Source organism: Lepus europaeus, chromosome 19 (assembly GCF_033115175.1).
Source record: "Lepus europaeus isolate LE1 chromosome 19, mLepTim1.pri, whole genome shotgun sequence".
Classification (NCBI taxonomy): domain Eukaryota; kingdom Metazoa; phylum Chordata; class Mammalia; order Lagomorpha; family Leporidae; genus Lepus; species Lepus europaeus.
Window position 1 is genome coordinate 52,800,012 of NC_084845.1, and position 13,920 is coordinate 52,813,931.

Sequence of the window (13,920 nt, forward strand, 5' to 3'; positions counted from 1 at the left end):
ACAAGGCAAAGAGTTAAGACCTTCTACGGGGCAAAATACCCTTGGCCTTCCAATGGTACCGAGTGTGTTCTTCCACTCAGATGAAAGTGGGCTGCAGGCAGCAGTCTAGGCACACTGGGCCACGCCCACGCGGAGGCTGCAGCGACCTGGCTGAAAACAATCCAGGGCTGACCAGCCAGAGGATTCTTGTTGGAATCTCAGTGTATGAGGTGGGCACCTGGCCCAGTGGCAAAGATGTCAGGCCACCCCCGCCCCACATCTGGGCACCTGGGTTCAATACTCATCTCTGGCTCTGACTCCAGCTTCTTGCCGGTGCAGACCACGGGAGGCCGATAGTGGTTTCCTGCCACACATGTGGGAGACCTGGATTGGGTTCCTGGTGGGCCTTAAAGATTTAGTTATTTATTTGAAAGTCAGAGTTACAGAGAGAGAGGGAGAGATCTTCCATCTGCTGGTTCACTCCCCAGATGGCCACAACAGCCAGGTCAGGGGCCAGGTCAAAGCCAGGAGCCAGGATCTTCATCTGGGTCTCCCACATGGGTGGCAGGGGCCCAAGGACTTGGACCATCTTCCTCTGCTTTTCCAGGTCATCAGTAGGGAGCTAGATCAGAAGTGAAGCAGCCAGGACTCAAACCGGTGTCCATATGGGATGCCAACATCACTGACAGCAGCTCTACCCGCTATACCACAATGCCAGCCCCTCAAATCTTTAAAAAAATAATCTCAGTGTCACATTTGGGATCTCTGGCCAGCACCACACGTGTACATGCACACGCACACAGACATGCCTCCGTCCATGCACACACATGCACACTCGTGTGCACACACACTCACACATGCAGGCAGCCATCCCTGCCATCCCCAGCTCACGTTACCTCTTCCTCCCTAGATCAAGTCGAGTGTGAACCGCAAGAATGCCAAGTACCTGCTCAAGGGAGACTCTGTGGGCAAGGTCTTCCAGGTCGACGCAGACACAGGGGACGTGTATGCCTTCGAGAGACTGGACCGGGAGAAGATCTCAGAGTACCACCTCGTTGCTCTCATCGTGGACAAGGACACCAACAGGAACCTGGAATCCCCGTCGAGCTTCACCGTCAAAGTCCACGACGTGAATGACAACTGGCCTGTATTCACGCACCGGCTGTTCAACGCATCTGTGCCCGAGATGTCATCTGTGGGTACGTGTCTCCCATCCCCCGCTGCCTGCAGGGACCTCCCACTGCAACCACTCCACTGCCTAGGCTTGGGGTTCGGTGAGTTCAGGGCTACGGTTGTAATGCCTCTGCTGTCACCTTATATACGTTGAAAGAAACACTAATTCCTCAGACTAGGCCCCAGACCGAACTCAGACTGAGCCCTGACCCTAGTCATAGACTGATCCCTGATCCTAATCATGGACTGAGCCCCATCCCTAGTCACGGAGGGAGCCCTGACCCTAGTCGTGCACTGATCCCTGATCCTAGTCATGGACTGAGCTCCGTCCCTAGTCATGGACGGAGCCTTGACACTAATCATAGACTGAGCCTTGACACTGATCATGGAGGGAGCCCTGACCCTAGTCATAGAGTGACCCTTGATCCTAATCATAGATGGAAAGCCCCATCCCTAATCATGGAGTGAGCCCTGATCCTCAACATGGATTGAGCCCTGACCCTAGTCATAGACTAATCCCTGATCCCAATCATGGACTAAGCCTATCCCTAGTCATGGACTGAGTCCTGATCCTCATCACAGACTGAGCCTTGACACTGATCATGGACTGAGCTCTGACCCTAGTCATAGACTGATCCCTAATCCTAGTCATGGACTGATCCTTGATCCTAATGACTGACTAAGTAAGCCCTGGCCATCTCAGAGATGCATACTCCTCTCACCTCATTCTTTGGAACAAACTCCATCGACTGGCCCCGCCTCTCAGGGCTGGCACCTCAAGAGCACAGCCCTCGCACGTGAAGAATGCCAGGCTCTGCCAGCAAAGCAACAAGAGTGATCTCAGGGGGCCGTGAGAGAGCAGGGGTGGGGGACAGAGCCCTGGTGCCGCCACATCACCAGCAGGTTCCAGCTCCTTCCTCAGCCCTCCCCCCAGCCTCCAGGGGTGCTATAAAAGAGCTCCCTGCTCCACCCCTACCTGCACAGTCCAGGATCCGCAGCCAGGGCCCTGGGACCAGGGCCCCTTATGTGTGAGGACACTGGCGTTCAAGGCATGAGAAATGTGATACCACCTCTTTGGGGGCATTCCCATTCCCTGTTCCCACCCTTCCAGGGAGAGAAACAGCCCATAACTCGCCCTGGTGTCTCCCCCTCCTCATCCCCCATCTCCCGCCATAGCAGCACGAAACACCTGCTCTCCTTGCCCCCTCAGGGTTGACCTGGCTGGGCCCCACAGGGCCAGCACTTTGCTGCCATGCAGGAGCCTCGGAAAACAAAGCAGTCTTTTCCCTCTGGGGCCACAGAGGAGATGGGCACAGGAGACAGCCCGAATGCCATCTGCCCTCCCCTGAGAATGGGGTGTGGCAGCTGTAGGATCCTCTCTCTGCAGGGACCTCGGTCACGCGTGTGACAGCGGTGGACGCGGACGATCCCACCGTGGCAGACCACACCTCTGTCATGTACCAGATCCTGAAGGGGGACGAGAACTTTGCCATCGCCAATTCCGGTCGGTGTGATTGATCCCCCTGGGAAGGCACCAGCGTGGAGGGCGGGGGGGGGGGTGGTGGTGGATACAACAGGGGGGCAGTGCCGAGGGAAGCCCAGTCTGCCAGGCCCCACCAAGCACAGCACCATCCTGTCCTGTGGAGGTGCGGTGTCAGTGTGAAGACGAGGTGGCTGGCCAGGGGACAAGGAAGCAGACAGGTGCCCGAGGCGAGCACTCAGGGCCAGAGCTCAAAAGCAGAATCTAGTTAGCCAAGGATGAGCAAGCAGCAGAAGAGGAGGCTGGTTAGCAGCCCTGGGCACAGGTTCAGACGGATCTGGTTTCCAAACCCAGCTCCGTTACACATTCCCTCCAGAGAGAGACCTTGGATAAGTCAACTCACCTCTGCAGGCCTCGGCTCCCTTACCTGGAAAATGGAAATGCTTTAGGCATCTTGGATGTCAGCAGTGAAATTTGATTAGAATTAGATCATGTATATAGAGAAAATTGGCATGACTTTAACAAAACACTGTAATCTCGGTAGCCAGACCTATTGACCAGGCTGGGAGGATTGACTTCCTGGTACAAATAAGTAGCAGAGACACCACCACTGCCCAATGCAGCACCGAGCCAGACATCACTAATTCATCCCAGCACTCTCACGCTGGGCCTGGCTGAGGCCTTGGATCTCTCCCAGCACAATGCCCCAGGTGCCCGTGGCCTGTGTTGGCCCATGCTGTGGCCTCACGGGGCAGAGCAGGGAGGCAGTGGGTTAGGCTCCTGAGTCTCATCCCTGGGACTAAGAGTTAACCCAGGCTCTCTGGGTCAGATGCAGGCATTACTATTTCCCAAAGCCCCCCAGGTGACGCAGCTGTTGCTTGGACACTTGTGCAGGAATTATTTTCACAACAAACAAAAACTTGGATCGAGAGACGCAGGCCAGGTACGAGATCGTGGTGGAAGCACGCGATGCCCAGGGCCTCCGGGGCGAGTCTGGAACGGCCACCGTGCTGATCACTCTGCAAGATGTCAACGACAACTTCCCCATCTTCACGCAGAGTGAGCCTCTCCCCCGATGGCCCCGGGAGGGTGGAGGACTTGGGGGCCCTGGGGAAGGTGACCCCGAGACCTGTACCTCTCCCTCCACCACGAGGTGGGTCTCTTTACTGCTTCCATCCCTATTCCACATTCCCAAGGCATCCAGCTGCCCTTGGCCCTGGTCTCCTCCCACAGGTGAGAGCCAGATCCCATGGGCTTTGGAAAACCCAGGCCCCGAGACTAGGACCCCACAAGCCAGTGGGCAGCAGAGTATAGCAAAGTGACAGCCAGAGCCCTGGGCCCTGACCCCATCCGCAGACTGCTCTTCCCCCAGAAGTGTCTAGCAAGAGCTTTTCCCATGGTGGGGTGGGGTGGGAGGGAGAATCAGCTCTGTTCACCTCTAGTGCTGATGTCATAACTCAGAGGCTCAGCCACCGCAAAGATAGGCAGGTTCTCTTGGCGTGGCCTTGTTGGGTGTCGTGCAAACTCCGGAAGACAGCACTTGTCCATCTTGGAAACTGTTAAGTCCCCTAGCAAAGTGCCCGCCATACAGAATAGCTACGTGTTGGATGGATAGGAGGAAGAAAGGGGGGGAGGGAGGGAGACATGGGTGACTGGATGGATGGATGGATGGATGGATGGATGAACAAACAGGTGGATGGACGGATGGATGGATGGATGAACGGGTGGATGGGTGGATAGATGGGTGGACGGATGGACAGAGAAAACCCCCTTTGCCTTGAGACCCATAATCCCAAGGATACTATTATTATCACGACTACCATTATTTTATCACGCCCAATTCCTATACCAAAATACACTAGCACCGCATAAGGGGCAGTTGCCTTGTCTATCTCATTAACCTACTGCCCTTGTGGGCTCCTATTTGCATCAGCCATGTACACATTTACTGTGCCCGAAGACATCCGTGTGGGCAGCCCCGTGGGCTCGCTCTCTGTGGAGGACCCAGATGAGCCTCAGAACCGGATGACCAAGTACAGCATCGTGCAGGGCGAGTACAGGGACACCTTCACCATCGAGACGGACCCCACCCGCAACGAGGGCATCATCAAGCCCATGAAGGTTTGTAGGCCTCCATCAATGGCGTCGGGGATCCCAGCATCCACAGGACCTGCCCGGGGCTGCTCACAGCTGGTCATGTGCAGGGAGACTGTGACCCAGGACCTGAGGATGGGTTACTCAGAAGCGGGCCCCGAGGCAAAGATTTGGGTGTAAGTCATTTATCTGGGAGATGATTCCAGGAGCAAGGACAGGGGAAGAGAAAGAAGTGAATGCTGGGCTCTGAGCAGCAGCAAAGCTTTGCCCAATCCCACAGGGAACAGCTAGGGACCGTGAGGAACATGCCTGAGTGGCAGCAGCCGAGGGTGAGGGAGCCGAGGTGTTTGTGCACCAGCTCCTACAGCGTGGACTGAGGGCTGCCCCTGGGAAGGGCGGGCGCTAGCTCCCCGTGTCCCAGCCAGTAAATGCTGCTGGCTGGCGTATAAAGAAATGGCAAGTGCCTAGGGATAGAGGCGGGCACAACAGTGCCTGAGGCTGACAGCGAAGTCAGAGCCGTGGTCACTAGGAGAGACCCTGTTAGCATAAGCATACCTCAGAGTGGCCATAGAAGCCTGGGGGTGCTGGGCCTGGCTCCTTCTCCGGCCCAGCCCCCTTCTGGGGTCTGGAGACACCCAGGGGAGGCAGGCACAGCCCTGAGAGTCACCAAAGCTCTCAGCAGGAGGGAAGATGCATAACCAGAGTGAGGCCAGGCGGGGAGCAGTCACTGGTATTGGGAGGGCCTCTGAGAGAGCTTCTGATTCCCTTCAATTGGCTTCTTGAGGGATGAGCAGGAGCTTGTGAGACAGGCAGAGCTGGCAAAGCATCCTGGGCAAAAGCAGGAAGAAAAGGCAAGTCCTGTGGATGGAGCCACCCTCTGTGATTCCCTAGAGCCCAGGACCAGGGCTGGTGTGCTGTGTGTCCTCAGTGCCTGGAACAGGGCCAGGTGGACCGCCAGGGTTGGGGGTGTGGCCAGAGGCTGCTGAGATAAAAGAGGGGGTAGGTGAAGACAGATACAGGCCCAGCCACTGTCTTGATGACCTAGGAAATATCATTTGTGGAGGCCCCAGGCTGCTCCCTGGAGCACGGGTGTTGTCCCAGCCCTACCCCGCAGGGTTGCTGTGAAGATCCTGCTCCCAGCAGGTGCTCCCCATCCTGTTCCTTCCCGCAGCCTCTAGACTATGAACTCATCCGGCAGTACATCTTCACCATCGAGGCCACAGACCCCACCGTCAACCTCCGCTATCTGAGCGGCATCTCCGGCAGGAACAAGGCCCGCGTCATCATCAACGTCACGGACGTGGATGAGCCCCCCGTCTTCCAGCAGCACTTCTACCACTTCCTGCTGCAGGAGAACCTGAAGAAACCTCTGGTCGGTTCGGTACTGGCCTCGGATCCCGACGAGGCCCGGCGCAGCATTGGGTAAGGGGGTGATTGGTGGGTGTGCTGGTGATGATGATGGTGATGGTGGTGGTGGTGCTGGTGTTGGTGATTATGATGGTGATGGTGATGGTGTTGGTATGGTGATGATAGTGAAGATGATGATGATGGTGATGATGGTGATGATAGTGAGGATGATGGTGGTGGTGCTGGTGTTGTGATCATGATGGTGATGGTGATGATGGTAGTGGTGCTGGTGATGATAGTGATGGTGATGGTGCTGGTGATAATGATGGTGATGGTGGTGATGATAATGAGGATGATGGGGATGGTGTTGATAGTGAGGATGGTGTTGATGGTGATGGCAGTGATGATGGTGATGGTGATGATAGTGATAGTGATGGTGATGGTGATGGTGATGATAGTGATGGTGATGGTGATAATGATGGTAGTGGTGGTGATGATGATAGTGAGGATGATGGTGATGGTGTTGGTGATGATGATGGTGGTGGTAGTGATGATAATGGTAGTAGTGGTGATGATAGTGATGGTGATGGTGATGATGGTGGTGGCGGTGGTGATGATAGTGAGGGTGATGGTGATTGTGATGATAGTGATGGCAGTGATGATAGTGTGTGGTGTTGGTGATGATGGTGGTGATGGTGGTGATAATGATGGTGGTGGTGATAGTGATGTTGATGATGATAATTATGGTGATGATAGTGAGGGTGATACCATCCTAGAGTTGGTGCTCTTACACCTGCTAGGCTGGCACCAGGACCCACAGAGGGAAACTGGATTCTCCCAGCATTCACAGGGAAAGTGCCAGAGGCAGGACGAGGAGCCCATACCCTCCCACTAACCCCCTCGGCCTGCTGGGCTCTTACGGTGCTTGGTCCCTGTCATCTGAAGACCCCTGACATGTGTTCTACTTTGAAAGCTCTGTGTTTGGACCAAGAATCCCACAGTCAAGACAGGAGCCAATCAGCTAACATACCTGAAACCCCTTCACTAAAACTGTATCCGATGTGGGTCTTCCCCAAACCACGAACCACAACCCTGCACAGCGAAACACAAAGTTCTAGAACGCACGCCCTGCTAACCCCTGCCCAGGCAGCTCAAGGTGCTGCCTTAAGGTGGTGCTCTCCCGTCCTTCACGACCACAGGAACGTAGAGATGCCGTATGCTGAATTTGTTCTTTTTTTTTTTTAACTTTTATTTAATGAATATAAATTTCCAGTGTACAGCTTATGGATTACAATGGCTTCCCCCTCCCATAACTTCCCTCCCACTGAATTTGTTCTTGCTGCTGCTGTTGGTTGGTTGGTTTGAGGTGTTTGGTTGTTTCCAGTTTCAGTTTCACACCCATGCATCAGCACTTGGCATCTTAGCCCATTTTCAGTTGCTGTCACTGAACACCACAGATTGAGTCATTTATAAAGAATTGAGGTCTTGTTAGCTCATGGTTCTGGAAGCTTAGAAGGCTAAGAGCATGGCGCCAGCACCTGGTTGGCATCTTGGGAGGGTCTTCCTGCTGTGTGATAACGCGGCCGGGCATTGCACGGTGAGTGACTCATGCCAGCACACAGGCCCCGTCCTCGTGAACCCGACTAATCCTAATCACCTCCCTGAAGCCCCACCTCCAGATTACGTTAACTACGGTTTATGACACCACATGCTGGACACATGCAAACCATAGCACTTGCTCCTCTCTCTCAAGTCCACTCCTCTCCTACAACACAAAAGGTACAGTTTGATCTCACTCTTGTAGTGCTACAGGCTATGATTCCCATCCACCCTTATTATTTTCCAGATGAGTAGCCATTTGTGCCAAGACTTGTTTATTAACTAAGTCATCATCTTCCTGCCTTTGTTATATACGAAGTTCTTGTAAATACCTGGTCTGTTTCCAAATTCCCTATTCTGTCCATTGTTCTGTGGCATTCTGTTTTATTCTAACAGCTTTAGAGTAAATTTTAGTATGTAAAAGACAAGTCTCTCCCTCTCTTTGCTTTTCATTTTATGTAATGTTTATCTATTCTCAAACAATATTTCTTTTGTATGAATTTTAAAATTCTTTTATCCAGTGGTGGGTGTTTGGTGTAGCCACTTGGGTGCCCACATCCTGTATCACAGTGCCTGAGCTCACGTCCAGGCTCTGGTTCAAGTCCAAAGCCTGGGTTCAAGTTCAGGCTCTGCTCCCAATTCCAGCTTCCTGCTAATGCAGACCACGGGAGGCAGTGGTGACGGCTCCAGCAGCTGGAACCTTGCTACTCACATGGGAGCCCTGGATTGAGTTTTCAGCTCCTGGCTTCCGTCTGGCTCCGCCTGAGTATTTGAAGCTATTTGGGAAGCAGAGCAGTGGATGAGAAATCTGTCTGTCTGTCTCTCTGGTCTCTCTGCCTTTCAAACAAGTGCAATCCATGAATAAAAAGTTTTTAAGAACAAAAAAAATTTTTTCTCAGTTTTATTTTTTTTAAAGAGTTCTAAGGAGAACCATGTTTATGAACCACCTTTGGAGGAGCTCCGTTTCTAGGTCTCTTTATTAAAGGCAAAAGGGGCCCCTCTCACGTGGGGATTTTTTCATTGCCAGTCTATTCCTAAATAGTTTGTAAAGATGATTGATTCTTGCTTCGTCTTTGACCCAAGGACTTATTTAAAAATTTACTCAGTCTTTCAGTTACAAATGGTGGGGCTTTCTTGGCTTTGCTTTAGCTTGCTCTGTGAAGAAATACACTTGCCTTTGTGTCCACTTTTTTCCTTGAATATCTTATGCTTTTACTTTATGCATCTTAATGTTTATATTCAGCTAGCAAAGGTTTATAACTGTTTGACCCTCATTACGGTTTGCTACCTTGAGCCGGACACAATTATCCAGTTTGCTCTGCTTAAACGTTCGGCGCTCAGCTGCACGCTGCCTGCTGTTGGGTTTGCCAGTCCTGTGTTCCTGTTATTCGTGTGTGCCTGATTTAAAGTTTCCAACCTGTACTTTTAACTTTTCTAGGTCATTGGCATGAACTTGTCTCTTGAAAACAGAACGTACATGGCTTTGTTTTTTCATCTAATCTGTGCTGCTTTGTATTTAACCTGCTTTACATTTTTCATCATAAATGATACCTTTGATCTTACTCCTTTTATCTTGTACATTTCCCACTGCTCAAATTTAATGATGTTTCCCCCCCCCCCGCTTTGCTATCTTTTTTAAAATTTTTTTCTCCTAGATATCTGTATGAACTATATCCATTTTTACATCTATCAATGAGGTTTATTTCTACCTGTAAAATTTCCGTGTTTTCCTGGACCTATATTTTCCATTTAAAACTATAAAACCTATCACACACACACACACACACACCCCACTGCTTTCCCACGTATGGTAAAGGAATCACTGACTCCACTCCCTGCCTCCCATGCCACGTCTTCACTTTACCCGGAGACGTTTCTTGGCTAGATGGAGTGAATTTTCAAAGGTGACTTTCCAGGACCTGTTGCTGTGGGCAGTACCCTTCCTGAGCCCTCGCAGGCGGACAGCTGGCTTAGTTCTCCGCCCTCGTATGTGAGTGGCACCCAGAGGTGTTCACGCACGCCGCAGCGCACAGGCACCTCCCTGCCAAACCGCCAGCACTATGTGCTAACTCTGTGCGCAATATGAGGCAAAGTCGGTTTCTCCTGTTTCATAAGGAATTTTTTTCCCTGCCTGGATCCTTTCCAGTTTCTTCGTATAGCCTTGATATGCCTAACTACTGTCCTTTTCTAAAAATAAAAACAATTAGCTTGATAACAATGATATCTTTTAACCTGTACACTCAAGCTGTCTTCAGATCAGGAAAGTTTTCCTTCAATATATTTTGTATTTCTTCTGTTCTCTTTTTTCTGAAATTTTCCTCAGTTATAGCAACTATTTTCATATATATGACATATATATAATATATTTCATATTTTTCATCTCTACATAACTTAAAAAAATTTTTTTTTATTTACTTTGTTTGAAGGGCAGAAGGGGGAGAGAGAGAGGGAAAGAGAGAGAGAGAGAGAGAGACCTTCCATCTGCTAGTTCACTCCTTAAATGGCCACAACAGCCAGGGCTGGGCTGGGCCAATGCCAGGAGCCAGGAGCTTCTTCGAGGTCTCCCACATGGGTGTAGAGGCCCAAGGACTTGGGCCATCTTCTACTGGTTTCCCAGATACATCAGCAGGGAGCTGGATCAGACGTGGAGCAGCCAGGATATGAACGGGCGCCCATGTGAGATGCTGGTGTCACAAGCCCCCACATTTATTAGTCAGAAAAGCCAAGCCCCGCTGGGGTGCAGCTGTTACAAGGTCCCCTGTACAGCTTTGAAAGGGCCACTGCTGGAGTCCCCAGTTCCCCCTTCAAGCCCGTGACAACATTTTCAAGACCTAAGACCTTGCCTGGCTCCCCCAAGGCCCTGTGCGCTGGCGTGTGGGTCTGCTCTGTGCAGGGGAGGAGCCGGCCGGGGGCTCCATCTGTCACACCAAGGAGTTGGTACTCAGCACAGAATGGTGACAAACCACAAAACTCTCTCTCCCCCGGGCAGATACTCCATCCGCAGGACCAGCGACAAGGGCCAGTTCTTCCGAATCACCAAACAGGGAAACATTTACAACGAGAAAGAACTGGACAGAGAAACCTACCCCTGGTATAACCTGACTGTGGAGGCCAAAGAACTGGATTCTCGGGGTAAGTGCCTCTGTCTGCATTGGGCCCTGGGCTCTGCTCCTTGGCCTCTGGCCTCTCAGCACTGCCATCGCCTGGGGTTTGCGGTCTCTAGAGGGGCACTGAGCACCTGCTTGAGCGCCGCTCAGCTGCGGTGCAGTGGAGTTTCCGCGTCCAAGTGTGGCCCTTGGACCAGCCACACCTGCGTCCCCTGGGACCTTGTTGGAGGTGCAGAACCTCAGACTCCACCCCACCCCCGACTGGATCAGAACCTCACCGCTCTCTGTGAGGAGAGTCACCTGGCCCCTCCTAGCCAGAGAGCTTCTCTGGCTCCTCCTCCCTGGAAGAGGCCAAGGATGTGCGTTTAACCCCGTGATGCTCCTGCTGGTGGGGTTGGGAAATGCTCCGTTGAGGGGCACTTACGCTCGGCGAATGCCCTGAGCTCACCATCAGGAGTGGCTTCTGACTCTGAGACTGTGCAGGTCTCCGGACATGGTGCAGCTTTTGACAGCGAGAAGGCGAGTGCCCAGGTTTCACATCCTCTGACTATGCGAGCAAATCCCCACAACCCTCCAGCAGAGAGATTATTTTTTTAAAGACTCTGTTTATTTAGTTGAGAGGTAGAGTTACAGACAGTGAGCAAGAGAGACAGTGAGAGAGGTTTTCCATCCGTTGGTTCACTTCCCAAATGGCTGCAACAGCCAGAGCTGAGCCAATATGAAGCCAGGAACCAGGATCCTCTTCCAGGTCTCCCATGCAGGTGCAGGGGCCCACGCGCCTGGGCCATCTTCCACTGCTTCCCCAGGCCATAGCAGAGAGCTGGATCGGAAGAGGAGCATCCAGGACTAGAACCAGTGCCCATATGGGATGCCGGCGCCTCAGGTGGAGGATTAACCTACTGTGTCACAGGGCCGGCCCCAGCAGAGAGATTGATGTTCCCACTGCACCCTGGATCCCATGGGGGTGAATTTGTATCTAATAATTAAATGAATAATATTTAATAATTAAATAATAATTACATGATCGGTATTAAACAGTCACCTTATCTTAATAAATTACATTTCTTTGCTTAAATTATTAATTAAATTAATTAATGAAGTAAATTAATGAGTATTCATTGAATTAAAGCCCTTGAAAATGCACGTAAGTTGTTCACCTTTTTGAGTCTTACAACCAATATGAGGTTACCTCCGAAAGTTCATAGAAGAGGGAAGTAAAAGATAAATTTGTTTGGTGTGAACAATGTTTGAAATTCATGCAGTTTTTCCTCAGGTACATCTTTCATGGGCTTTTTTGAAGACCCTGGTAGAAGATTTACCCCCTCCTCTTCCTCACCCCTTTCCTTCCTGCAGCCACAGTCCTTGCCTCTCTTCCAGGGGGCCACAGCCCCTCTTCCCCACCAGAGGGCAGCCCCGCACCTTCCACCCCCAGAGCCAGCACCAGGCGAGCCCTGCCTGGTGATGATGAGTCCTTTCTCCTGCAGGGAACCCCACAGGCAAAGAATCCATTGTGCAGGTCCACATCGAAGTTCTGGATGAGAATGACAACGCCCCAGAGTTCGCCCAGCCCTACGAGCCCAAAGTGTGTGAGAATTCAGCCCCGGGGAAGGTGAGTCTGGCTCAGCGGGAGAGTGAGGCAGCACCCCCCACCCCGAGGGGCAGGCTGGGAGGTAGAAGTCCCATCCACCACCAGCTGGAGCTGCCTGTGTGCACAGCCACTCTAAGGAAAGGTAACGTTAACTCCATTGTACAGTTGGAGAAACCATGGCTCAGACATCATTCTGCGGAATAGATTAGCGAAGGGAGGATGGGAGGCAGGTAGAAATGCTCCTAGAAGCTTTATGGAGACTATTTAGCTTAGCGCCGCAGGGGAGAGACAGCCATGGTCAGGTGCAGGGGCAAAGTCACTGTTGCTGAACCCCAGGCCACCCCGCCACCACCACTGACCGTGCCCCGTCTCCCACACGCCAGCTGGTGGTGCAGATCTCTGCGATCGACAAGGATACAACGCCACAACATGTGAAGTTCAAATTCGCCCTGGGCACTGAAGACAGCAACTTCACCCTCACAGACAACCACGGTGAGCACCACAGCCATCAGGCGGCCCCGGGGGGGAGGCATCCGGGCCAAGGACCAGCCCGAACCATGGGGCTGTTCAAGTTTCGGGGTATTTTGCACAGTGCTGCCACATGCACTGTACCACTGGTTCGCTTAATACACAACAGCCACTGGCCAAACCGAGTCCACGTGGCCGGCCACTCCCCCGTGAGGCGCTCAGGTTGGTGGGCAATGCAGACAGGCAGCGGGGCTCACACAGCATCCAGAGATCCTGTCCACCACAGGGTCTCTGTGCCTCGGCCACGTCGCAGCTGCTCATGAGACGAACGTCAAGTCCCTTCCAGAGACAACACTGGCAACGGGAAATCATAAACCCAAGGAGGCAGGGAACTTCCTCTCGGTCCCGTGGCAATAGCTACCAACTGACCGCCAGGTGGCCCCCGACCAGGATCGGGTCTGCCAATCACAGCCCATTCCGGCGATAGGCTCCGCCAATCACAAAATCCTTCATCGTCCATAGCAGCCGATCAGAGCTTCTGATAAACACGTGCTTACTAGAGAGATGACGCTGAGTTCATTGAATGGCAGGCTTCCATAGCCTCTCAGAAAAATAGAATGTTCCTTGGGTCAAATTAGAGAGACACCCCACCCCGCCCCAAACTGGGAAAGATCCCCGTCTGTCCCTCACTGGCAGGACTGTGGGTGATGGGGCCCGGGGCTGAAGCAGCCCAGGCGACATTTGAGGTGAGACCCACGGCTACACCTGTGACTTCCTGTGGTGCCCCCAGGGGCACGTGTGCTGCTTTTCCACTTGTAACCCTCCTCCAAAATGCAGGATTCCCAGAGACCAGAAGCTGCCTTGGGCTTTTTTACAACTTTATTTTTCCCAGCTGCTTGTCAAAGTCTGAAAGAACGCAGAAATGAATTGAGCCAAAAGAGAAAGACCCCTGTTCTTGGTGTAGGGAAAGAGGCGAGCATAGCTGTGGCCCACAGGAAGGATTTTGCTTTCTGAGTCATTCCTCCAGGTTGGAGCAACACAGCTGTCCCCAAAGCATCAATGGCTGAGTCATGAGGCAGGGGGTG

The 13,920-nt window shown here is 52.4% G+C and overlaps 1 protein-coding gene across 2 annotated transcripts in view; it reads left to right on the forward strand.

Moving 5' to 3' along the window:
* Positions 1 to 13,920, forward strand: part of CDH5 (cadherin 5) — a 33,636-nt gene that overhangs the window by 14,687 nt on the left and 5,029 nt on the right. For both annotated transcript variants that reach the window (XM_062177276.1, XM_062177277.1), the window contains exons 3-10: positions 890 to 1,178; positions 2,540 to 2,656; positions 3,527 to 3,691; positions 4,566 to 4,753; positions 5,898 to 6,148; positions 10,662 to 10,804; positions 12,264 to 12,388; positions 12,751 to 12,859. In XM_062177276.1, the coding sequence (XP_062033260.1) occupies positions 890 to 1,178; positions 2,540 to 2,656; positions 3,527 to 3,691; positions 4,566 to 4,753; positions 5,898 to 6,148; positions 10,662 to 10,804; positions 12,264 to 12,388; positions 12,751 to 12,859 (1,387 nt within the window). The remainder of the gene's footprint in view (positions 1 to 889; positions 1,179 to 2,539; positions 2,657 to 3,526; positions 3,692 to 4,565; positions 4,754 to 5,897; positions 6,149 to 10,661; positions 10,805 to 12,263; positions 12,389 to 12,750; positions 12,860 to 13,920) is intronic.